Below are 27,514 nucleotides of genomic sequence, written 5' to 3'. Positions count from 1 at the left end.
ATACAGTTGATGCTGGCCTCAAAGTTCACCAGGGACTCAAAGTGTTAAACATAGCATTATTCATCATCTTAAGACCTATTAACTGTTAACCATAGCAGTATTCGTCCTAAGTGCTATTACTATACTTTTCAATGAATCATGATTGCTTAGGGTTTGGTTATCCTTCATTCCAGGCTATTAAACCAGGTTCAATTCTGCTTTGAATTGAAAAAGTGTATGCATAGGAAAGAACTAGTGATTCTTCCTCAATTTAAATAGAAAACGTATTATTAATTTCGTTATGAGATTATACCGTTTCGCCAGCTTAGTTAATCTCCTAGACAATAATTCCGGTTTAATAGCTAGGGTTCAACCAAACAAAAGATATCCAATTTAAATGATGAAAGGAAAAGAAGACACTTCATGAGTTGCATTACATCTCCCCTTTACTGTTCCAGTACACAAATGTATCCGCTCCGCCCCTGATACATTCTTTCCATGAGATTTCTCTACAACTAGAGGGGAAAAAGATAAATGGAATAATACACATGCCACTTTCGAAATGTCGATCGCATGATCCAAGTATCTGCTATATACTGCTTAGCTCTGCATACTCAATAGCATACCTTACCAAGATATCATTTAATTATTCAACAGAGATTTTTTACACTTGCTTCTTACATGCACTGATATAAGTAAAGTAACTTGTGATTTACTTCGAAGGGAATTATATTGTACAAATTATGACCCTTCATCTTATTGAAAGTCCAATACTTTCTAATGAGTTACAGCACCTAAATCATCACCTCTTTTGAAAATTTAGGTACTTAATGCTGAAAATGAAAATGGAAGAAAACAAGAGAATAACTAGAGCGTGGAGGATTATGATCAGTGTAAAATAGTTATCTTGTAATCCAAGATATTCCTCGACGAACGCGTTTATCGTCTGGTCCGGCCATCCCAGGACATGGATGACCTCGGTTCGATCACCCAACTGGGAGAACATGACACCATATACGGTCCACGCCGCAGGATCAGCCCAGTACAACCATCGCCACCAAATCGGTATCATCTGCATAAAAACCATTGTTTATATCATGGAATAGTCCCCAAAGATTAATTTCCTTGGTATTTCATTCGAGTCCTTCTGTGTTAGTTAACCACCTAAAAAAAATGTCAGATTAGTTTTGATCTTCGGATTAGTTTTTATCTGTTAGTTAACCTCAAAAAACTGTCATATCGGAGAATCCAATTATGAAACTGAAGTGATGTCTTTTCAGGCGGATGATGCAAATGTGACGTGTTTTCTGGACGAAAGGCTAATAGAACGTAGTAGCTACTCAAAACAAACTTCGGGAATCAAATTGTTAAAATTGAAATTCTTAAGCATGTCACTGAAATCAGGGTGAAGCTTAACTAGATTTGTAATTTAACCATCATATAAATGGAAAAGCACTGCGAATTTGCGACTCTCTAAATGGAAATGAAGATAGGGAATGTCATTATACCCTTCTAGGGATGACGAAGCCGGAGAAGACGTTCCACATAATGAAGATGAGGAAGGATAGACCAGCGGCTATTTCTATGTTCGGCGTGACCGCTACTGTCATCATCCCATAGAGTGTGTAATACATAAAACTCAACACCATGAAGAAGGTGAACCAAAAGAACTTTGCTACTGTGAACTGAAATCCTATCATTGGATACACAATCACGGAGAACATAAGGACTTGGACGATCATGTACGGGATTTCTATTGCCATCTGCACGTAATCAAGATCACATGGTTAGATTCAATTCTATCTCTTAGCTCACAATAATGAAAATGAAAACAGTATGTCATAATTTTATTGTGGTATCAAACAAAGATCAAACAAATCAGGCAACCACGAGCATAGTTACTTTTCTCTTCATTAAGTTTGAATAAAAATGTTTTTGCTGTGAAATTTGTGCAGCACAGGGATAGGAAGTTTGAATACCTGGGCGATAGCATTAGGCATCGAAGAGTACATCCCAGCAGCTCTCTCTCGATAGAGTACCACTCTCTCCATCCCCACTACTGGTTGTAGTATGCTAGCATTACTGAAACCGAGAAACAATGCAGATCCATATGTGACTCCTAATATGTTGAATACATCCTGCTCCGTGGAACTGTTGTACAAGGGAGAACAGTAATTTAGTTACGACCTTACCGTCAACGAAAAACATCTCCTGAACTAAGCCATCATTTTATACTTACATAGACGAACCAATTTGCCAGAAGACTGTGCCAAATAAAAGTGATACCGCGAATGTGTTCACGAGGCGAACAACATTAAGCTCTGGATTTTTCCAGTACGAACGGTGTTGCTTCCACAAGCATGCCATGCACTGTGATCTAACATTCTGCCAGTACCCTGGAGGGAAGTCTAGGTCCTTTGCGTTAGGCTTCGGTTTACTCAGCTCGTCAACAAGAAGCATGTTCTCCCTGTTACATGAAATAATTCATCCAATAAATGATGCATCTTCCCACTTTTCAATTATTGACTTTTTTCACTATTTGAAGGGGCTTTCACATATTGTCCTGTAAATTCATCTATAACGTACACCCCCTTGTAAAAACTGAATTTCATATATACCCTGCGAAAATGCAATTCATTACAAAAATATTTATCTAAAGATGGGGAATCATCCAATTCCAACTCATGGGTGCTGATTTTTTATCGGAAAAATTTTTGAAGACGGGCATTTTTTTAAAATTGCAGAGGAAATGAAGTATAAGCATTCTTCCAATTATGGGATTGCGATTATTTCTTATTTACTTGTAAAGTGAAGAGTTACGGAAAATCTCCGCATAGTCTATGCCAATAGTATATTCCATCACATGCGAACTAATGTCCAGCATCCACGCCGCAGGGTTTTGGCCCTTCTTTATTTTGGGAACTCCTGGGATAGCCTGCATGCCCCAAATTCAGCCACTTCAACAACTCCCCTCAAAATAAAAAGTTAACCTATAAAATTCAAGTAATCTTACCTCAAAATATTCTATCATGTTCTTAGATAGAGGACCGAGAGAACCACTGTAAATAAGCTGCCCTCCTCTTTTCATCAGTAGTAACTGCAATTAGTCAAGTACCAAAATGGTTATCTATATTGTTTATAACATTTTAGTTACTTCAATCTTAAATCCAAAATTTTCCCTTTGCTAACTCTCCAACTTCGGTTAAATCAAAGCCTCTTTTAAATGAATAGTACACACTTTGCTAGTTTAATTAGATCTTTAGATTTACCACCAGTCATCAAGAAATGTGTTGTTTCTCCCCTCAACTAACACTTTTGTTTCTGTTTTTTAAATGCACAAACATAATTGACACCTAGTTAGCGTTAATAGTAAAAAACTACCAATTACCTCATCAAAAGCTTCAAATATCTCAATGCTTGGCTGATGGATCGTGCAAACTACAGTCCGACCCGTGTCGACAGTCTTTCTAACTGCCCTCATGACAATTGCTGCAGCACGAGCATCTAAACCGGATGTTGGTTCGTCCATGAATATGATTGACGGGCTGGAAACCAACTCTACGGCTATCGTAAGCCTTTTTCGTTGCTCAGCTGATAGACCAGTATTCCCAGGGAGACCCACCATGGCATTTTTTAAAGGTGTTAGCTCGACTAATTCCATGACTTCTTCAATAAACATCTGAAATGGAAAAGAAATGGAAAATGTAGTTTTCTAATTAGACTTGGATTATGTTCGTGACATGCATGTATAACTTGCAGGCCATTTTGCACTTTTTCTTTTGAAAAAAAGTAAGAAAAAAAAATGTAGATTTTACAACTTTGATCCACTGACTTACAACATTGGACTGAAATTTCTTTTTATGGACCAGAATTCCCGTGAATGACATTTTTGATGCATCTTGTATATATCCCTCAAAAAGAAGAGCTAGGATCATTTTAGCACATAATATTACCGTCCCAAATTGCAACAAATGTAAACGTGAACCAAGATTGTGAAACCAGAAAGATAGTGGAAAGATAATGGAAAACTTGGAAGGATAAAAATAAAAAAGAAATTAAAAAAAAAAAAACCGAAGAAAAAAAAAACATGTTGGTCAAGGAAACTTACATTTCTTTCATGAAGTCCGACATTTGAAGGCAGGCGAAGCCATGCAGAGTACTGCAAAGATTCGTAAACAGTGACGAAAGGTGAGTGGACATCTGTCTGCTCACAGTAACCAGAAACCCTAGAAAAGGTCTCTTGCTTTTTCGGATAGCCAGCTATACTAATAGTTCCATCAATATAGCCTCCAGTTTTCCTTCCAGCCAGCACATCCAATAGCGTGGTTTTCCCTGCACCGGTGATCCCCATTAGTGCAGTTAGAACTCCCGGCCTAAATGCTCCGCTAACATCTCGTAGTAGCTGAAGCCTCTTCTCAGTTATTCCATACTTTGCCATCCCCTAAAAATCAAAGTTAAAGATATTAATACTTGGAAAAAATAAAAAGATGAACCTAAAAACGGGAATTTACATATCTGTCCAGTAAAATCAGCTATTAACATGCATCCCCCCCATGAAATCTGGACTTCTACATATACCCATCAGAGGCAGAAATTCTCGCAAAATCACCATATCTTTAAGTTTGAGGAGTTTTGAGATTGATAATGGGAAGTTGGTTCAAACAGAGTGGTAAGAAACTAAAGTTCTTTAAGGGACCTATGTGAAAATTCATATTTGCAGGGATATATACATAAACAGATGATCTCGGCAGAGTTTTGTCTGCAAATATTTCAACTATGAATTTAAGTTACTAAACTGATTTAGGTGTTTACCGCAGGCATGTCAACAAAATAATTGATATGGCTGAACGCAAGCGTCAGAGGCTGAAGTAGTAAAGCAACTTGGTGCCTTGACACTGTTCCATTGCCCACTTTTTCATTAGTATGTTCCATCTGCTTTTCATCTTTGGCCTCAATGGTGACCTGATGCTTGTATGGAGCTGCATATCGTAGATAATTAATAATCAAAACATATCCAAAAGGACAAAAGGCCGCTTAGCTTTAGTAAAAGCTTGTAACCAACATGGCTACCAAAAAATACGTACGGTTGAGGAACTCCAAGGCAAATATGCTAAGAATATTGAAGACCACAGAGAACCCAAGTAAAACAATGAAACAAATCCAGAACCAGTGCCAATCTGTGACCAACCCTCGAGATTGGAGAACAGCTTTGCCAAGAGTAGTGCTAATGAAGCTTCCATACTGAAATTTCTGCCCAAATAAAAGGATTGTTAGAACTTCTTTCGCAGGTACTACTGATGTATCAAGAGCGACATTGAATTACTTTACCTTAGAAAATCATCATTAACTACAGTTGCAGTTAGAGTTGCCTTTGACAAGGAAATTTTATTTGGGAAATCTACAAATAGAAAAGGACCAAAAAAAAGGAAAAAAAAACTGTGGTATAGGTCGTTTGCAGTTTACTTCCTGAAATTCTAAAGCAGCATTTTGATCCCATGTGATAACTATCTCATTTCTTCGCAAGGAGCTGACTTTAAAATATAGTTAAAAATGAGCGTGTAACAATGATTTTGTGAAACAACCATTATTGTCTAAAAGCTGAAGTTAAAGAATAATTACAAATGAGCGTGTAACAATGAATTTATCGTTATTCTCTAAAAGCTGAAGCTATTAGAGAATGGTGTTAATATTTTATATTCAATATTCTCATTCATGTCTCTAAGACTTTCTGATAGACGCTAGGCATGGACAAGAATTAACTGAGAAAATTGAATGAGACAGGAGTCTACTAGGATTTGAATTCAAGAACCTCTTGCTCTAATATCATGTGAAACAACCGTTATTCCCTAAAAACTCTAAGTTACCAAAGTATGGTGTTTGAATGTTTCATATTCAACAGATATGTTTCCAAAAACTCCTGCGGTATAGCTCAATTGCATTCTACTGTCCTGTGGTTTAAAAGTCTATCAACATATCCACCCTTTCTAAGACCACGTCATATGAGAAACTGAGACAATAAATGCTAAGTAGCAAAGCACTATGCTGATACTTTGAACCACTAAGTAATGAAGTGCAAAAGCTATACCATATATGTGCTCTTTTCAGCAATAGTTTCCTTAAGATAGGGAAATTAATAGCTTACCGTATTCCATCTCTGGTCGAGGAACTCATTCATTGCTACTGCATTCTGAGCATAAGTAAAGGGAGAGGTCCAATATCCCCAACGTATCCATGGTCGAAGGTCATCTAATTGAGTTTGTGGAATCAGTAAGAACCATAATGGCATCTTATGCATAAAACAACATTTCACGGCTTCATATGTGCGAATAGGAAGCACTAACCTTTTGAGATGACAAAGCCCCCAAAAATGAAAATTGCAATAAGAGTTGCAGTCCCTAGCATATTTGCCATAACTTGAGTTCTTCCTAAAGTAGCAAGGAAGCGATAAAGGCTAAGGGACATTTGGTGCACGCCAAAAAGTATCAAGAACTGCAGTAAGAACCTGCCATAATGGCAAAACATGTCTCTGTTAGTGTTCCTTTTGATTATATTCCATCTAGTACAAATTTTGGGTCGTAAGTCCCTGAAGCTCGTCTCATGTAACAATTAAATCTTTTGTTAGTCTTTTATCACAAGAGGTATGACATGATATTTTTTGACGTTGATCCTGGCAGAAATTGATGCCAGCTGGCACTTTTTAGATGGTAGACTACTTTAAAAGCCTTAGCTCTTACGCGGACCAAATTTCAGGGACTATATTATCAGAAGTAAACAGCTAAGGATGTAACTCAAAATTAAGATTAAACTTCTGGGAGTAAATACGTATTTTACGACATTTTTACTATAGTAGAAGACTAGAGATCTTCTAATGATAAAATGACAAACCTGATTATTGAAGGTGCAAAGCCAATGACATAGTATGTCAAGCTAACCCAGATACCTGTCTCAACAAGTGATATTGGGAGACTAAGAATGAAAATTGAAGAAAGAAGAGCCCACCCAGGCAAAGCTAGTAGCTCTCTCTGCTTATAAAAGATTGGAAGCCTCCTAATAGTCATCGCTAGCTCGGTCATACCATTGAAATTCACTATCACAACTCCCATAAAGATCGCTCCCATATACTTGTTCCCATCTTCAACTGTACGGTGATGCATTTCAGTTCTAAGGAAAAGCGTCATAATCACAAAAGCAATAAATGCTATTTGTATAGTCTTGAAAATGTGTACTGGAGAGTTTCTCTTAAGTAATAGTAGTTCCCTGGAGAAGCATGCCTTAAAAACTCTCCATTTTGAAAGTTTGCCGCTTCCGTTCAATTGGTTTGTTCCGCTGCCGTTTGTAATATTATTTGTCATATGAAGCTTGTCTTGTAGAAGTCGTCCGAGATGAAAAGACCAGAAAGACTCTGCAAATTTTTCGACTGAAACATAGCGATATTCACTTTGGTTGCCAGCCCAGTATTGTGCTTGGTCCATTTTCGAGATGACCTGTGCATAATCCAAATAAAATTACAACCAGCTCCAAATTTAAGTGATTGATCAGCAAAATGAATTGATACCAACACATGATTCTATAGTAAACCAAGAAATAAGTAACAAATTTCAAGTCTCTCATAAAGAACACTGAAAGTCGATATTGATGGATCCAAATCCAGGCATAATGTTCTATTGATCTACCACAATGCATATAAATGGATTTAAAATACAGGTATCTTTGTGCAAGGAAGAGGCATTCCGACTGCATATGATGCATGTAAAATTGGTACTTCAAACGTAATTACAATTTTTATTACATTCATCACGACAAAATATTTAAGGAGATCCTACAAACATATTTGTAGTGAAGTATTTACCAAGTCCTATGTGGTTTTGAAACCAATTATATACTCTAACATAGATAGAAATCAAAGCTTGAAGCTGCAATATATCAATTAGTAGTCCTATCAAATAAATATAACTTCTGTAGGTACTCTGAGGAAATAATAGCCTATAAACTCCAATCTAAGAAATGATGTCAGTATACTGATATTTAGTTCTCCTTGTAGCATGTATTACTTCGTACAATGAAACTTTTTTTTAACGTTTTGTATTTTATAAACATAAAAAAATCAACTTGCAAAATCAATCAGGAAAGTGTTTTATAAGATGCAAAATTAACAAAATATTATCTATACGAATTTTCCAAATAATCTATCTATTGTAGAGCAAAGTCGGACTTGAAGTTAAAACATCAATGCACAGAACACGTTTTGAGATGATGCTTGTTACACATCAATTAATAACCACACACCTCTTGAAGGAAGTCCGCTACATTCTTCCTCTCAGGGCATTTAAAGCCCACAGACTCAAAAAATTCAAGAACATTTTCTCGAGGGCCTTGATAAGCTATTTGTCCATCACATAATAGGATTAAGTCATCAAATAACTCAAATGTCTCGGGCGGTGGTTGGAGCAGTGAAATGACCATGGTGAGATCCATCAAATATGCCATTTGACGAAGAAACTTGATGATCTCAAATGTGGTGGAACTATCTAGACCAGTCGATATGTCATCCATGAAGAAGCACCTTGCAAGCCCAACTAGCATCTCACCTGCAATAGGGAGAAGATTTACGTATGTTTTATATGCATGTTTACCAAACAATAAACATAAGCATATTGACATTTTCCTTTTATTTAGTTGCATCTAATTATTTCTGAAGAAAGATACTAGATAGCTTAAAGTTGGCAAGCATTACGATACGAAAAAAAAGAAAAAAGATGATGAATAACAATTCTTGAGTTCAATATGAAATTCAATGAGTCTTATCTTCCTTGTCTGTTTGTTCTCACCTTCTCCCTCAAAACTAGACCGAAATTGCAAACAAACACAAATACATAAATAATGCTCCAAATAAAACATTGATTTGAGTTCTTAAAACTATGGGAACTCGTTCTTCATCACATTTGCACAAAACATCTGGATTCTCATTTTCTACAACTCTAAAAATATAATCTAACAGTTTCAGTTATCTTTTCCAAACTAATAAGATCTTTATAGTAGTTTCCTTTTTTACTCTTTTAAGCAAGCATGCATCTGCCCACCGGAGCCTTTGCCCTAGCTAGGGGGTGTACTGCAATATGATGCTATCTGAGTAGTGATACCAAGAGAGACACTATAGCACTATACTAAAATATCCCCAAATGCTGCTTTGTGCACTTTACTAAAATATCCCTCAATGCACCAAATTTAAGTTATCGCTCTTTAGGCTTGGAGTCTGATTTCAACTTCTTGCCACAGCAAAATGTCCAAATTTTCTCTTTACAAAATGCTCAACTTTCGGTAATTGCTGCTCAGTGCAAAAGCAAAAGTGAGGCCAAACAGGCCCTACATAAGCAATGTGCTAACTTATCTATACCTATATATGGAAGCTCAATTCCTAATGCTGATGTAGAGGCCTCACTTTATTTTGGGCTAAGTGGGACCCACCTTCAACCAAAACTACTTTTTTTTATTTATGTATAACTATGACACCTTTTGCCATTCCCTCTTCCTACACCTCTCTTTCTTCTTCTGTTCATTTCCCCGCCGCATTTTTTTTTTATATATGTATAACTCCAGGCTATCATCGATGATCAATGATGATAGAAAATAAATTGCTTTGATAATACCTGCCCACCACATCACTCGGATAACTACACTAGTTAGAGTTTATATGGTTATACAAATGGGAAGACAACCGATTAACGCATAAAGTATCATGTTGATTAGTAATTTTATAGAATCATGAAAGAGAACTTTAAGATAATAGATCGTGTTTTATTCTGGTTATTGTCTTAAACGGAAAGTCATGCTTATTTTTCAACATTTGCTTGATATGAATGAAATGAATAACCACATACCAATTGTAACTCGCTTTTTTTGTCCTCCCGATATTCCTCTTCTCATCTCGTCTCCTACTATGGTATCAGCACATTCGCTTAAGCCCAGCATCTGTATATATTCATCTTATAAGAGTTTGTACAGAAATACCAAGTACTACTATGGACTTGCATCTTTCATATGATGATTTCAGGCTAGGTGCTGTCAGCCCAACTTTTTTGATTATTAATACATATATTTTTGTATATATTATAACCAAGCTTAGACATAATTCTAGTATTTGCTCAAACAGTTCTTATACAAAATTTAGTTTATAGTTCATTCTAGATATTTTTGGTATAATCAAAAATATTCTCCAGTCAATCAATTCCTGAATAAAAGTATCAATAACACAAAATGAGATTACCTTTATAATATAGTTAGTTGTAAGATTGCTTCCCTCTCCACAGGTGGTGGCCTGAGGAAATCAAGATTAAAGTTAAAGTCATACACAGTAAACTAAGTGTAAAGTTAATTCATAATGAGGCATGAAAAAAAACCTTGGCAAAGGCATCAATTTCCATGTCCAGTTTATTGACAGTAGCTTTCTGCCTTTTTACTGCTTCTCCCAGCATCTCTATAGTATGCATAATAATAAAATGGATAAGCTTGACAATTTATTAAAGACAAATTGTTAAGGATTGACTACCTCTTTATATATGATGATGATAATCTAGCTTAAAGATTTGTATGTATGAATCTATAATAATTAAAAATTTGTGCGCTATCATCGAATTTTCTCAAGAATGGCGGTTATGTAGTTTGGAATCAAGTGTAACTCTACATAATTGTTCTTTATGCTAGAATACAAGTTCTGCGAGGCTAAAGCTTTTCATAATAATCCGTATTAACCATGCTATTGAATATTTATGCCACATATTAACAACTGTAGTGATCAATATGTAGTTTCTTGTCATTTTCAATTATTTTCTTACGAGTTAAAATTTTACTAGTTTATGAAGATTTTAACTTATTCTATGGGAAGATTGAATACTTCTTACATAATGAGGTGGATGTTAACATACACTTGTAACAGTACAAAACAATACATTGGTCTTACCAAACTCATCATTTGTTCCCAACATAGCACCAGAAAAATTCAATGTCTCCCTTACAGTCATCTCAGCATGATGAAGATCGTGCTGACTAACATAAGCACACATGTACCCAGAGGTAGAAGGACTAAGCTCTTCTCCATTATACAAAACCTGCCCCTTTAGCTGGTGACATATGTATATCAGCAAGCACAGAGAAAACATAGTTAAATTCGTCAGCATGTAGAAAGACTGAACAAGTAATACACGTTTATATTAGCGCATGGTCTTAAATCAATGTAATGTTTACAATTCGTAATAGATATTGTACTATTGCTTACTTTTAAGGTGCTATCCAACTTCCCTGACAAGGCTCTTAAGAAGGTCGATTTTCCTGATCCTGGTGGTCCAAGGACAAGTGTTAACCTGCCCACAAATAATTTGTGTCATTGACAATAGCATGTCGTCTCACTTAAATAACTAAACTTATCCCTGCATAAGTTCCAGAAGTTGTAAATGATACTTTTACATTGATATTTGACACTTGTGCACACATAATAAACACATCCTAATAATAATGTTGTATGCATAAGGATTATACCAAGGATGTCAACAATTTTGATTCCGAGTCTCCACACATGTGATGAATTGGATAGTCCTCTATTTCCTTCTAGATTCTTGGGTATATTAGGTATTATACTCTCATGCTAAATGACTACTATCAAAATCAAGGATTTAAGTGCCCATCGGTACGGGCCGTATCTACCGTGTCATATAGTACTAACAAGATATCGACAAGATACAGACCCCGTGCCGATGGCACAACTCAAAACCCTCTATTTTTTAAATTAGTAAGTAATTTTCTCAATAAAGTTCAAAATATTTGATAAAAATACATAATAAACAATTAGAATATTTTGTTGCTAAAGAAAATAAATAAATTCATGCTATTATGTATCAGCACACATGAATTTTTTGTGACCGGTACACATCGGCACTGCCGGGCACACATTATGTCGTACCGTGCCAGCAAGTTTCTGGCACGGCCCCGTGCGACGGCTTAAATCCTTGATCAAATTCTAGCAAGTTTTTGTATGGCCACATAAATTATACATGGATGAATTACTGATTAAATCATTAAATTATTTATATCCAGCAAAGAATAGTAGCAAGTAAATTCATATAAAATGCATAGTAAACACATCACGAAATAGTTGGCTGAAACACTTATAGAAGTCTACACTTTTCAAACTTTTGTGCTATGGACATAATAATAAATTTCTACTAAACTGCACTAAAATTTAGGCATATATTGTAGTAAGTTGCACCAACAATATCACATTTAAACAATTATACAATAATTAGGAGCAATGTGAAGCTTACCTTGATGGTCTTATTATCCCCTTCACATCCTGGAGAATTTTCATGGGCCTTTTTCTTGTAGAACAGAAACGTGAATACCCCGTTATTTCCTATTCAACAGAAAAAGAAAAACTATTTAATAAATAATGGCGAGTCTAGCATAAAATTAAAATAATAGATAAAGTTTTCACAAGAAATATTATGCATTCAGTTGCTTGCTGTCAAAATAATACACAATTAAAGTTGTAGAGCCAGAAATGCAGCAAATGCTATGTAGTACCTTAACAAATAAAGAGGTATTTGGCAATTATGTCAAAAATGAAGTAATGGTCAATCCAGAGTTTTTGGCCCACCAAAGGATTCTTAGCTAAAGGAGGTATTTGGATAAACTTTTGGATTCTATAATTTTGTTGTAAAATGCAGCAATGTAATTCTGGCATAGTATGAAAGTGAGCACATGTTAGCCATTTCTCTTCCTACCTCTTGCCTTATATATATATATATATATATAGAGAGAGAGAGAGAGAGAGAGAGAGAGAGAGAGAGAGAGTTGACTGTACTTTTAAAGCACAAGAACTCAACACGCTTGCGATTTTTTAGCAATTGAATCGTCTCAAGATCCATGCAGCATTAGTAAAACAAACTTAATGGAACACACCATTAATAGTGCTGCATGAATCTTGAGGCGATCCGGCTGCTAAAAAGTCACAAACACAAATACTCTTGTGCTTTTAAAAGCTCTATATATATATATAGGGAAAGAGAGAGTCCGGCTATGGTGCTTTTAAAAGCACCAAGCACTTGGTGCCTGTAAGTTTTTCACCGTTAGATCTACCCCTTCGACCATTTCCACCTGTTAGATCATACTATTCGACCAACCACCCACTCAACCCTGGGGGACCACTATCATCCTAACCGCACATTCCTCAATCCAAGCACTACAGCAGAATTAGGTTATAGGGACACATGTTTGGAACACTTTTGTCTAAGTGTCCCATTTATGTCAAAATTTAAAAAAACATCTACTAATGCCTTAATATAAAGTCGAATCCAACAAAAAAATAAAAGGTTACTATACTCAACCCACCCAACCCAACCCAACCCATTTGGCCCGATTCCAAACTGAAAGGAAAAAAAAAAAAAGAAAAATCGATTACTATCCCCTCTTCTCCCCTCACTTAATCCACTGAAATTCTAGACGAAGGGCCCTTCCCTCTCGTCCTCCTCGGTTACTGCAGCACTTTTTTAGGTTATAGCGACACTCTTTAACTGTCGCTATATATCTAGCGACCCCACATATAGCAACACTTTTTAAAAGTGTCGGTAATTTAGTCAGCAGCACTTTTTTTGACCTATACCGACATTTAAGAGTGTCGCTATAGACCGTTTTTGTTGTAGTGAAGGGCCGAAAACCTACAAGTTTCAGAAGCATTGTACTTCATTATGTGTGTGTGTAATGAAGTATTTCTTGTGGATCTCTGGAAACACAAAGTAACTGAATAGCTTTCGATAGAGCATATCACGCTTGAAGAAACAGTAGTTTGGGTCAGTTCCGGGTGAAAATTTGATTCCAAAGTTGCCAAACAGGACCAAATCTGAAAAAACTCCAGAATCGACAAAGAGCATCACCCAGCATATGTGCAGTTTCAAGAGTCTGAATTGTTCATAGAGTTCTTTTCTCAAGCTTCCCACAGGACTCATTCCCATTTTCAAACCAAGCATTCTCATACAAAGCGATTGGTTCGTAAATTATGTGTTAAAATCTCCCCTGCAAGAAACCATCAAGAAGATGAACTTGCCACCGCGTTCTGCCATATTCATGGCCCGACTAGTCTGCCACTTTCTGATGTCAACAAGATTACGGAGAAGTTGTAACCATACTCTAATTCTGTTCCAGTCTGCACTCCATTCAGCAGAAGCAAATATCAGAGAATGACAAACCGAACAGAAGTTTCCAAGAACACTTATATGCATCCTACATCCTTAATTATCATACCTGCTAAAGGGCAAAATGAGATCGTATCCTATCCCATATCAGGCTACTCCTACATAGTGAAGTTGTCTCAATGAACGATGATGATGACATTACGAGGTATCTTGGTCTGCAGCCAACGTAGCTATAACTAGGTTGGTTCGAGCATTTCGACGAGCAGATGGAGGGGGTCATTGGAAAATGGGAGATGGGAGGCCGCCGAAGACTGCGCGATCGCCATCGAGAACGGCTAGGGTTCGGATGCAAGCCGGCAGCAGCGAGTGGGATGGTTTGGGGGCCGGATGGGTTTGCTGTCTGCCGATTGTTATACTTTTCTTTTTTTCTTTTCTTTCTTGTGTCAGTACTATTTCTACGGGGTTTTTTTAATTTGTTTAGTGCAAGAGTCTTCTCCTAAAATTTTATTAAAATTTTATTCTAAAAATATGTTTGGTAAATTTTTTATAAAAAAGAAGTGGTGAACCATTTACTGTTTTTTTTTTTTATTTACTTTTTTTTATATTTCTACGATGGTAAAAATGGTGAATGGTTTACCGTTTTTATTCTTTTTCTACTCCTAAAAAGGAGTAATGAATACGGTGAATCATTCTCCGTATTGAGAGATCTATTTTTATAATTATTTTTTAAAAAAAAATATTTTTATAATTATAAAAATTGATAGAATTATTTATAAAAAAAATTCTTTCTACGCGCTCTCTCTTTGGAATAATTCAGAGAGAAAATGCTACTCAACCGAAACAGCAGAAAAATGAATAAAACTTTTAAATCTGAAAAGTAAATGCTCCGCTAAAATAGTTTTTTTTGGTCGCATAATATTGCAGAAAGAAGCTTTAGTAAATGTTTACTCAAATAACACATATTTTCGGAATAATTAGTTAGCACATAAAATATATATTGATTTCTTCAAAATTAATGATTTCAGTTTCAAAGAAACTTAGTAATAACATCATATAGATTTTTTCAAAAATAGCATGTTACCTGCTTCATTTAAAAGAAAAAAAAATTAACAAGAAATATGAGAATAACTAAACTTCAAACTTGGGACTTTGACTACTAGCTGTCAAACCATTTGTCATTTATGTCAGAAACGGTTGGTAACATCTTGCAGATTATTGGTTCAATACCCGGTGCACTTTCATTACCCAAAATTCCCTCAGTGGCTTACATTCAAGCCAGATTTGCTGCAGTTCCTTCAGCATGTACAGTTCCCTTTTAGATCCAAAAAGGATTGAAGTCCAACTTTAGGGCATTTATTTCTAGGGCTGGCAAATGAGCGAGCCGGCTCGCGTTCGACTCGATATTTGGCTCGCTCAAGCTCGACTCGAAATTAAATGAGCCGAGCTTGAACAAAAAAAAAGACTCGAAATTCATTTCAAGCCGAGCTTGAGTATTACTAGGCTCGTTCGAATTAGGCTCGAAAAGCTCGAAAAGCTCGAATATATATATATATATAGTAGAGCTACTATGCTATCAAAAGTATAGAGGATCTGGTGCTTTCGATTTTTTGATTCTTAGATCAATATCTTTAATTATTTTTTATCTTTGGATTAATACTATTATTATCTTGTAGAGACCACTTAATCCTAGGGATATTATTTAATTCTAGGTGGGACCGCAATCATCCCAACCATACAATTCTTAATCAAAGGGGCAAAAATTCGAAAACTTCAAATTCTCTATATTTTTGATAGTATAGTAGTTCTACACTATATATATATATACTAAAAAATATATAAATATATTATATTTTAATTATATATAGGCTGAGTGAATAATCTGAGTTTAGTTAAAATTGGGTCAATGTTGTTGGCCCATAAAAACAAACCTAATAGACAAATAAAAGAGCAAAATTTTACTAAATTTATACATTTTTCTTTCTTTCTTTCTTTCACAGAGCTCTAAATTTTCAATATGTTTCTCTCTTTCTTTTTTTCTGTCTCTTACCCTAAGTGGCCAAGCCAGAAGCCCTCCAAGTTACCAAGTAACAGTATATATCCGCTGTTGCCTATCTTACTATTAATTATATGCTTGAGAAAATATATAGAATATTTTTAAAGTAAAAAGTTATTATTCATATAAAATTTTAATTTTAGTTATATATAATTGGATGGTTTAATCCAATATTTATCTATATAATTTATTTATTTTTGATTGCATAAATGAAAATGAATAATATGGAGATTGTGTTAGTTATATGTCCAAAAGCCAATCTGGTGACACTGGCTTAAGGGTATTTATGTATTAATTATTCATAATTCATAATAGGAGGGCAGATATTCTATTCATGTCTATTTTGTAGTAGTTCAATATTGACATGAATCGTCCATAAAGTTTTTGTTTGAAAAAACATATTCCTAAGAGTTAGGAATTTGAGATATGTATTTTTCTGTACGAAACTCTTTAAATGCTCCTAGCCAGAGGAATATTACAGGGACGGTGATATTCCGGATAGGCCGGTGTATGCTATGTTTCTAATTGAGATGACGAATCTCAAGTCACTAGTGTAGAGACACTAGAATAAGCATACAGGTGCTCGTTAGAGAACAAGTACACTGAGCGTGACTATTTAGTTGAACAGTCATATGGTTCTATGCTCGCCAGTGACAAGTTCATTGCTACAGTTATGTGAAGTACTCCTTGGACCTGAGGCATCATAGTTGCTTCACGTATAGATTGCTACCGTTTGACAGTACTAATACTTAGACTCTAGACATGTGTTTATGTTCGGTACTGATTGGTTGTAGTGATTTATGCGAGAAGGCATATGAATGCGCAATAAGGAATCCAACACTCTCAATGATGAGGGAGAATGTCCTATGTAGTTTATCGGACTCGACTCAGAAAGCCCCTGGCCAGGGTACATGGTATGTGGAAAGAGTTTCTAATTGTGTTACCATATTGAGTTGATTTCAGATATTCTAGTCATATGGTCGAATGATATGGTTTGGCGAGTAACCATGACCTGAGTTCGATTGGGACGTTGTATGTTGGAAGGAATTAATCACATGGTTACTATAAGCGAAAAGGTTCATTCTTCATCACCATTCTGGATTGCCGTGATATACTGCTAGGTGTCACTCACGGACAGTGAGAGAATATGAATGATTCGAATTGAATTGTTCTTATTTATCGATTAGAAGAGTTCTAATTAAATATCAAAGAATTTGATGTTGAGCTCCATTGCCGAATGGTAATGAACATATGCGGTCACACACATTAGGAATTGTGTGCACCTGAATCGTTTGGATGAAAGTTGTTCACTAAAGAGTTTAGTGTAAGCGATAAAAATAAAAGGAAGCTGCTTAATTAAATTAGATTTAATTATTCGATTCGGTTATAACTAATAATCCTAATTAGATTAGGATCTTAGAATCAGTTAGAGAATTATGCGCAAGATTTAAATTTATCTCTAATTAGATTAGTAGATAATATTTAATTATAAAAGATATTTAAATGAGATTTAAATATTAGTGAGTAATCTTATTGGATAAGATCAAAATTAGATAAGATCTAATTAAATATTGGAGAGAGTAATATTTATCTCTAATTGGATTAGAGAATAATTAAATATTCATAATATCTTATAAGATAAGATTTTTTCTAGATTTGATTTAGTTGGATAAGCATGAATATTTAATTGTTAAATTTTATTGGAGTGAGAGAAAATTCTTATTAAATAAGATTTTATGAAATAAGATTCTATATATACATATATAGATTTATATGTATGTATGTGTGGATGCAATAAATACAATAAAAAAAAAAGAAAAAAGAAAAGGTGAAATCGTACGGCACATAGTGCCATGTGGATTGAATGCATGGTAATTAAGATGCCATGCATCTTAATTAATTTGATGCATGTTAGCCTTTTGATCTATATACATATAGAGATCAATCTCTCCGATTTCTCTCCGCCCGCACACGTGTTTCTCTCCGATCAACTTCTCTACTCTTCATCGACTGGTGGATCATGAAAGGATTGCTAGCACCGTCCAGATGGTCCGTGACTCATCCTATTCGTGAGACGAAGATCGATCGGGTCGCTGGTTCCGTGTGGATACGTGTAGAGGCCAGGCATGTGCGCGGCTCATCGGAATCTCTGTTCGTCATATTCAGTTTCAACCGTACAGTAGATCAAGAGGCCTTAACTGGTCCACGGTAAGATCTCTAAACATAAAGAGTTTTGTTTAGATTAAAATTTTTGCATAGTAATATGAGAATGATCCGCCGGCAACGGTTTGATTTATTGGTTTTCGGTTTTCATATGTGATATGTATTTAGCTTCCGAAAAATTTTAAAAGTGCAAAATTATTTTCCGCTGCGTTTTTTCTGATGTGCCGGTTAATTTCTAATAGATTAAAGACGAAAAAAAAGACATGTGAGGTGGAAAAGATTAGATATTCAACTCATAATTTTTTTTTTCATATTATAATACTATATTTCATATAATTATTTTGTACTTTGAACTATTTGACATATTTTTGTATCAAATTATAGATAATGTTCTATACAAATTAAACTATTGATCGTATAATATTGAGAATTTCAAGCGGCTCGTTTAGTGCTCGAGCTCGCTCGACTCGAAATTAGGCTCGCTCGAGCTCGGCTCGAATTAATTTCAATCTAAGCTTGAGCTTAAATTTAGGCTCGAAATTAATTTCAAGCCGAATTTGAGCCGAGATAAGCTCGCTCGAACTCGGCTCGTTTCCACCCCTATTTATTTCTGGAACTGGCCACATTGAGCCAAGCCAAACCAAACGGGTCGAACCGAACAGAGCCTTTATTAGATTTAAAATATGCCACTCTTCTCATGGAATTCGCTACGGGGCAACATTCAGATTCATTCGGGTATGCTTGGTTAGGTCAGATGGATCAAATCCGATAGCTCTCGTACCGGTAGAATGATCAATCATGTCTCATATCATGTCAGGTTGTTAGCTCGACAACTTGCCTTAATAAGTCAATTAATGCGCAAGTATGTAAGATGTACGCTCTTGTATCAAAGGGTTTAAAAAAATTTTAGAGTGAATTGATCAGATTAGTATTCAAATCCTAGTTATAAAAAATTTAGAATATAAGATTGGTGTACCTATAATGTTGCTTTCGACTTATTTAAAGGATGTGTCAAGTCACTGTCAAGTCGAATTTATATTGTCGAACTTGACCCAACTCTGCTGAATTTATATTGCCCTAAGTTTGTAAGACGTACACTCTTGTATCAAAGGGTTTAACAAAAATTTGGAGTGAATTGATAAGATTAGTAGGCAAATCCTAGTCATAAAATATTTAGAATATAAGATTGGTGTACATATAATGTTGCTTTCGACTTATTTAAAGGGTGTGTCGAGTCACTTTCAAGTCGAATTTATATTGTCGAACTTGACCCGACTCTGCTGAATTTATATTGCCCCCCAACCCCAAGGCACAATAATGCACAAGGACAATCACCTGGAGTTGCATTTTGTATTTTTGCACTCATATTTTTAAAACAAATGTGCATTAGAAACAAATAATTCCCCAAGTTAAAAATTTACTAAAATTAGGAGGACTTACATAATCATGTGGTTTGTTTGGTTCACCCCTTTTTCACTCAGGAATCGAAATTGAAATGGGCGAATCTGTTTGTAGGTATTTAGTATTCAGGTGTTCTATTCCTATTCCTATTTCCGGATGAATGAAAAACACCCTAATCACCATTTTTTTCTAATCCGGCCTGGAAGGCCAGATTGGAGGTTGAATTTAGACAAAAAGAATGCACTGTACTAAAAAAAAAATCTTAATTATATTTTATATTTTTATTTAAAATTAAATTTAATTTTTTGACTTTATTTTTTAATTAAAGTATAAATTTAAATTTAGAAATTAAATTTTTAATTCTAGATTTTTATTTAGAAATTAAATTAAAATATAAATTCAATCAAGAATTTTGAATTTGATCTATAAATTTAAATTTAAATTTAGTTGTGAGTTTGAATTTGAATCAAATCAAAAATTAGTTTTATATTTTGAATTTGTCCACTCAATTATAAATTTTTAAAATTTTTAAAAATTACATTTAAAATTTCGGCGTATAATTTTAGTATTCTGATGTAAATTTTTAATATTTAACTTTTAGTTTGAATTTAAATTATAAACTTAATTTTATGTTTTGAGGTGCAAACTAAATTTTAAATTATTTTTATACTTTGTATTCAATTTTAATTTTATTTTAATTACTTTTTGATAATCAAAATTTCTTAAATATTTGAAAGCACAAGTCAACCGTACCGATTGCGATTGTTACCCTGAACCAAACATATTAGGGGTTGTATCATTCCGTCTTTGATTCCTGTCAATTCTGATTTCCATTCCAATTTTATTTCCCATTTTGAATCAAAGGCGCCCTTAGACCCCCTCACTCTAACTCTATTCTATGGAATTAATAGAGAATTTCTATTTTTTCATAATATTGTACCTTAGTTTTTAGATAGAAACTAGCAAAATATTTCATTAAAAAATATTGGTTGGAACCGATCGTCCCTAGAGCAAGTAGCAAAGGGCTTGGTGGTTGGTACCCGAGACCCAAGTTCAAATCCTAGTTGATTCACATTTCCAGCTAAATTTATTTCTAAATGAAATAAACGAAGCGGCTAGTGTGCTACCAATCTCTCAAAAAAATAAAAAATAAAAAATAAAAGCTCGGTTCGAGTTTCGGGGGCTGGGAACACTCAGTTGAATTTAATTTTTAAATTTTAAATCATATTTTAATTAAAAAAATAAAAAAATAAATTTAATCCGAATAAATATCCATTCCATCCGGATTCAACTTTCAATCTGTTATCCTGGGCCGGATTGAAAAAAAAGGTGATTAGAAAATTTTCATTCCACTCGGGAATCGGAGTCGGAACGGAACTTCTGCGTACCAAACACCTACAAACGGATTCACCCATTCCGATTNTAAAAAATAAAAATAAGATACAATTGAGCCTTATAGATACTTAATAAACATTAGTTTCATTACTTTTTCTTTTAATACTCTTTTTTTTTTCTTTTTTTTTTCTTTTTTTTGAGCAAGTGCATAGGCCAAGTGCATAGGCCGGGCCAGTCTAGGGATGCAAATGGATAAGGTTGGTGGAGCTGCTAACCCGATCCGCCCGAATAGGATGGTAATGTCGGATATTTGATGTTAACCATTAATCCTAAAAGTTTGAGCTATTAGAAATATATAATCAATTAACTTAAACCGTACAGACACAACGTTCACAGGTATAGACTGTGACTCAATCCTCGTAGCTACTTCAAACATAACTCAGCCTTACCTAGCCTCCCGCTACAGAGCAAGATGCTAGTCCATATAAGCCAACAGTTAAGTGGAAGCTAAAAATATAAATAATGTAACATGCCCCGAATTCGCCCCAATCTGCCAAGTGAATGGAGCGGGAGGCAGCAGACACTTTTTTTTTCTTTAATCTGCCGAAAATATGCTTCCATCCTGATTCGCTTCGAATGAAGCGGTAAACGGGGGCCCAAAATAGAATTGAATTAACCCATCCCAAATCCACCCTGACCCAATAAAAAATGAAGCGGAGGTGGAGGACCCCTCGGATTCGCCCATGTACATCTCTAGGGTTTGCCCCCCACCCACCAAAACTCCTTGCACTACTCATATATTATATTTTCCTAGAAAATTTCTAGGATCTACTACTACAGACTTAGCTTTGGTTACTACTAAACTTTTACACCACGTGGGGCAGTTTCTCGCTGCATTGCATGCAATTTGTAACTGCAGAAGCAATTCATTTGTTAAAACTACACTATTCCTAAAGAATCTCCTTTTGATATATACTAGATCCAAAAATTAACTAGTCCTTATTCATTCTAACAAGCAAAAAATTTAATAAATCACAAGTAACAAATATGAGAATCAAACTCAGAACCTCTTAAAACAAAATGAGCTTCAGACCGGCAAAGATAATATATAAGCCACTCCAGAAGCAATGCATTTGTTAATGCTATATTTTTTTTTTTTTTTTCATTTCATAAAAGACTAATATAAGAGTCCATATATATATATAATAAATTCTCCACTCCCTGAAAAGTAGTAGTTTTTTTTTTTTTTTTGCATTACATTTCCCCCGCGGCATTAATGTGTGTTGTATCAGCTTGTGGAAACCCCTGTTGGGTTCCAAAACCCACTTTAATTAATTAATAACAGTATCTATTAAAGAGACGCGTACGTCCATATTATCTTTTTTCCCTTCTCTTTTTGTGCTTATCCTTTTAATTAAATACAACCATTTTCATCAGTTTATAACATTCTAAAAATATCGTACATTCGACTGTTAGGGATAGTAAGTTTATTTCAAGCTCACTATACATTATTATATCAATTAAGTTGGAAGGTAATTAATTACGAGAAACAACCTATATTAATTCTTGCTGATCATGGAGTATTATTATATATTCATGGTTCTTAAAGTATGAAAATGACAAAACCTCATATTATAATAATAATAATAATAATAATAATATGCATTAATTTTCGGAATAGTGCAAATCATTAATAAATGAACGAGTCACCAGAGAAATGGTTGGGCAAAAACCATCCATTTCTTTGACCTTTTTGGAAAGCTATGAAGTATATATTTCAATAACAAAAAAAAATAAAAAAATGGGAATTTTATTTTGGTGCTTAGAATTAATTCGTCGAAAGAATTTTAGTATAATTATATTATATAATAAATTATAATTGTACAATATTTATACATATTATTTTTACTTAAATATTATAATAAATTATAATTATATATTATAATAAATTATTTTTCTTAAAGTTAAGAAAAAGTAGAATGTGAATTATTTTTATAATAAATTAATTTTCCTAAATCATATTTATAATAAGTTTTTTTTATTAAATATTATGATAAATTATTTTTATAATCAATTACTTTTATAATCAATTATTATTATTATTATCATATTTTATATCAAATTTAACCATCATTTTTTTCACTATTCTCTGCTATTCTATAAAATTAATCAAATGCAATTTAAATTATTTCTAAGAATAGCAGTATAACAAACCAAACATAATTTTACTTTTATTCTTGAATATTCTGAAATAGTAAAATATGACGGAGAAAAAAAAAATTTATTCCAATATTTATTATTTCCGAACCAAATGAGCCCTGAGAATAAGGATTCTATATAAGAAGCACTACAAACATAAAAAAAAAAAAAGAAGATCTTTTAAAGAGGGCATAGTACAAGGGTATACAGTTTTTTCTAAGTTTCTAAGCATTTTTAAAAAAATTTGAATTGATGGTGTAAATATAAATTATTAAATAATAATGTGGTGTGTATATACATATCCGACTAGGATACTTCTAGTAGTACAAAACACTTAGTGCTACCAAAGTTGACGAAAATTTAATAGAACCAATAACTTGATACTATTAGAAGCATTTTAATCTAATCCTAAACCCTATATATATATATATATATATATATATATATATGAGAGTCTCTTCATCTATGCATAAGCCTAATTAAGCTTTTGAATTGGTTTGGGATCCTAATACTCTTCATTATTAGTTTTAATCTTAATAATCACTCACTTATTAAATCTAAAATAAGTTTAACTGGGGACTCGAAATGCAGATCTTGATTCTTTACTATATATGAAGTGCTTTTGGATATAATACCAGACTCAGATCTGGGTGCTTAAAGTATATCCTGATTTCGTTTTTTTATTTCCATTATCCCCCTATTAACTCTCTATTAAAATATATAGAAAAAAACTTCAGATGCACTCTGTGGTTTATCGAATATTTACTTTACTACTTTATAGTTTACGATATCTTTATTTTAGTATCTTATAGTTTTAACTTCTCATTAATTTAACGAAAAATTAACAGAGTGGATAACGAAAAGAGAAAACGAAATTACAGGGTACTAAAGTGAAACAGTTTAAAGCACTAAAATTAAAAGTGCTGAACCACAGGTGATATTTGAAGTTTTTTTTGTTATAATAAGTTGCTAGGAGATCTCCATACATATGATTGGATAATTTTGAATCAAGAAACTCATTTTTTATTATCTTTTCTCCATTATTATTGCTGTAAGTTGGTGCCTCTCATTGAGTATGGACAAGGCACAGAATTTAATTCTTGATAAATAAAAAAATAAATTAAAACTAAAGGTTAATCAATTAGAGCGAAAAAAAAAAAAAAATTCCAAGTTGCTTCTTAATTTCAACTCTGAGATCTTTTCGTCTTACTGGTGTCAGAGTCATATTTAGTACTTAATTTTCTTATGTAAAATTTCTCTACTTTTCATTACTATTATATTATTGCATTTACCAATTGCGGTAACATAGTATTAATAGTAATTTAATTCAAAAATTTTAGATATCTGATTATGTCGAAATAACTTATAATGCTGCATAATTTTAACCAAACGCGCTCTTAATTCTTTTCCCCTCTTCTTCTACTACTAGTTAAGAAACCCACCTGATGCGATGGATAGACATTAATGATAGTTAGTTATTATGACATATATATAATTATATATTAGAGTAGAGCTGAATATTTGTAAAAGTATCACCCAAGTGATACTTGTGTGTTTTTAGCCCTTGGATGGAGAGATGTGAGGTTGAGATGATGGTGGAGGTGATTGGTAGGTGGTGGTAGGTGGAATAGTGTTTGATCCAAGGACTATTAGTAATTAAAAAGTAGATCCAATGGCTAAAAACACACAAGTATCACTTGGGTGATACTTGTAAAAGTATTCTAGCCCTTCTCTCTCTCTCTCTCTCTCTCTCTCTCTATATATATATATATACACATTTTAATATTAAAATTTATATTAAAAAATAATGTATAATACGTAATTATTGAAGAATACAAACTCACTTATTATTTATAACTAATTGCTAATTAATTTAAAATTTTAATATTAATTTCAGATTTAAATTCAAAATTTTAAAATTTTATTTTCGGGGATTGAAGTGAAAAAATTTATGTGGCCCCACAAAACACCCTCCCCCGCAAGGGAGGGTTTCTTTTGGTTCCAAATCATAGTTTGAAATCAAAATTTAGATTCAATTTAAAATCAAATTTAAAATTCGAAGCAAATTATAATTTAAAATTCTAATTGCTAATTAGTTTAAGATTTTAACATTAATTCAAGATGTAAATTTAAAATTTTAAAATTTTATTTTTGGGAACGAGAGTGAAAAAAATTTGAAAACTTGATTGAAAAAAGAAAAAAAAAAATTAAGGACCAAAATGAAACGTGGTGAAAAGGTTGAGAATCAATATACAATAATCTTTATAATAATCTATATATGGGCCCCACAAACTTCCCAAAATAAGGTGAGTGCTTCTTTTGGTTCTCTTATATTGCATAGTTTTATATTTTGTTAAAGCTAAACTTTATCATATACAAGCATGTCTCATACACTCGATGTATAACTTTTTTACTTCGTTTATAAAATTTTATTATAAAGATAAGAATCTATTAATTTTTGTATATAATTTTTTTTTTTATTAATTATAGATTGTATTTAAGGGCCAAACAAATGTAAAATTGAGAATCAATTTTCACCCAATTCGAAATTTCTAATATATGTATATTGCAAAATAAATCTAAAACACAAATTAAACAAAATCTTATATATATATATATATATGGCCCCAACCTCAACACTGACGCCCCCTCCATCTCCCACGCCTGTAGTTTTTCCCCCCAAAAAAAGTACAGGAGAAAATAAAAAAAATAAAATAAAAGGAGAAAAAGCTGCTTCCCAAGAGGAAACATCTTTATTTCTAACAGAAAAAAAAAGGGATCTTATATATAGAGCTTATTTTCTTTTAAAAAATGTATGAGGAGCTCATAAGATCCACTATATAAAACAAATATAAAAGCAAGATTAGTTGAAACCTAATTTGCAATCATATATTAAATTTTCTCTTTTTTTTGTGTTATCCTAGAAGAATTAAACTCATTCTTCTTCTTCTTCTTCTTCTTCTTCTTCTTTAGTTGACAAAACACACACACACACACACACACACACACACACACACACACACAAACTCATTTTTCATCAAAAAAGAAGAAGAAAAAATCACTAACAAAGTAACATGATCAGCAAAGAAGTAAATATGTGTGTGTGTGTGTGTGTGTGTGTGTGTGTGTGTGTGTGTGTATACATATACGAACTCTCATACCTGCAAGCCATTGAGAGTCGCAGTGAGCAGCGTCGGGAGTGCCCTCTGGCCGACATGCACGTCGGCCTCGACGCTCAAATTCTCGAACCGCACTTCCACTTTAGGGTTTTGAATACCCAATCTGTAATTATAAACCCAACCAAAAACAAAAAAAAGAAGCAAAAATTAACTAAACAAAAACCAACTCTTAGATGATGCCTATTGTATACACAGTATACAGCATGCACCTAGTTCTCATCATATATAAACTTCTTTTTTTTTCTTTTTTTCTTTTTTTTTCCTAACCTCGCCTTTCGCTCTCTAAGCATCTGAAGGAACTCTTCATTATCTTCATGAGTCAATGGAGGCTCCTCCTTCATCATCTCGCTTCCTATGCTCTTCATCATGCAACAACTATATATACGAAGAAAACTATATATATATATTGGAGAAACCCTAGCTATATATATAGGGTTCCATGAAATGCAAATGAACTATAATTAACAAAAGGTAGTTGTTATAATAATATCAACAATATATGCTCAACAATTTGTGATATTATGGGTTATAAGTGTAGTAGCAAATGGAGCTCCAAATCTCATTCGACATGTCTAAAAGATATGCTATAGAGTATGAATATGTATGTATATATAAAAAGATATATTATCATAAGAATCCAATGCAACATGCAGATATATATATATATATATATTTATATATATTATATATTAGATTGGAAGAGATCTATGTTGGAAATAAAAACGTAACAAGGGTGCTCTATTTATATATATAGAGATAATTATATTATATTGTTATTATATAATTTAATAACATCGTTGCATAACTATGAGAGATAATATTGGTGATGGGCCCCTATGTATCTCTACGTATTTATACACTAGCATGGAGAGCGGTATGGTTCCCATAATGTGGGCGGCGTTTGATTCGGGTATAAGTAATTAAAAACTGCTTATTTCAGAGATATATACAAGTTCAGCTATAAACACAAGAACTAAACCAATTTTGTGTTTGGATGTAAATTAGGTAGTGTTTGAATGCGTGGT

The 27,514-nt window shown here is 33.5% G+C and overlaps 1 protein-coding gene across 3 annotated transcripts; it reads right to left on the bottom strand.

The window, feature by feature from the left end:
• On the bottom strand, nt 587-27,122 carry LOC109712570 (ABC transporter G family member 45-like). Of its 3 annotated transcripts, none has more exons than XM_020236198.1 (22): nt 26,757-27,122; nt 26,472-26,592; nt 12,294-12,382; nt 11,252-11,336; nt 10,937-11,096; nt 10,377-10,453; nt 10,244-10,294; nt 9,858-9,948; nt 8,266-8,567; nt 6,865-7,463; nt 6,321-6,481; nt 6,122-6,225; nt 5,064-5,229; nt 4,792-4,958; nt 4,088-4,420; nt 3,368-3,658; nt 2,993-3,076; nt 2,781-2,914; nt 2,219-2,446; nt 1,959-2,130; nt 1,488-1,742; nt 587-1,051 (listed from the first exon to the last, which is right to left on the bottom strand). In XM_020236198.1, exons 1-22 carry the CDS (start codon nt 26,855-26,857, stop codon nt 782-784), a joined length of 4,041 nt encoding a protein of 1,346 aa, XP_020091787.1. In that variant the 5' UTR covers nt 26,858-27,122; the 3' UTR covers nt 587-781. The 3 variants fall into 3 exon arrangements, with proteins under 3 accessions (XP_020091787.1, XP_020091789.1, XP_020091790.1); XM_020236200.1 differs by lacking the exons at nt 26,472-26,592; nt 26,757-27,122 and adding exons at nt 13,902-14,170; nt 14,269-14,571; XM_020236201.1 differs by lacking the exons at nt 26,472-26,592; nt 26,757-27,122 and adding an exon at nt 12,553-13,063.

This window comes from Ananas comosus, linkage group 7, assembly GCF_001540865.1.
Source record: "Ananas comosus cultivar F153 linkage group 7, ASM154086v1, whole genome shotgun sequence".
Lineage (NCBI taxonomy): Eukaryota > Viridiplantae > Streptophyta > Magnoliopsida > Poales > Bromeliaceae > Ananas > Ananas comosus.
The sequence above is the reverse complement of the archived record's forward strand: the minus strand, read 5'-3'. Positions and strand labels throughout refer to the sequence as shown.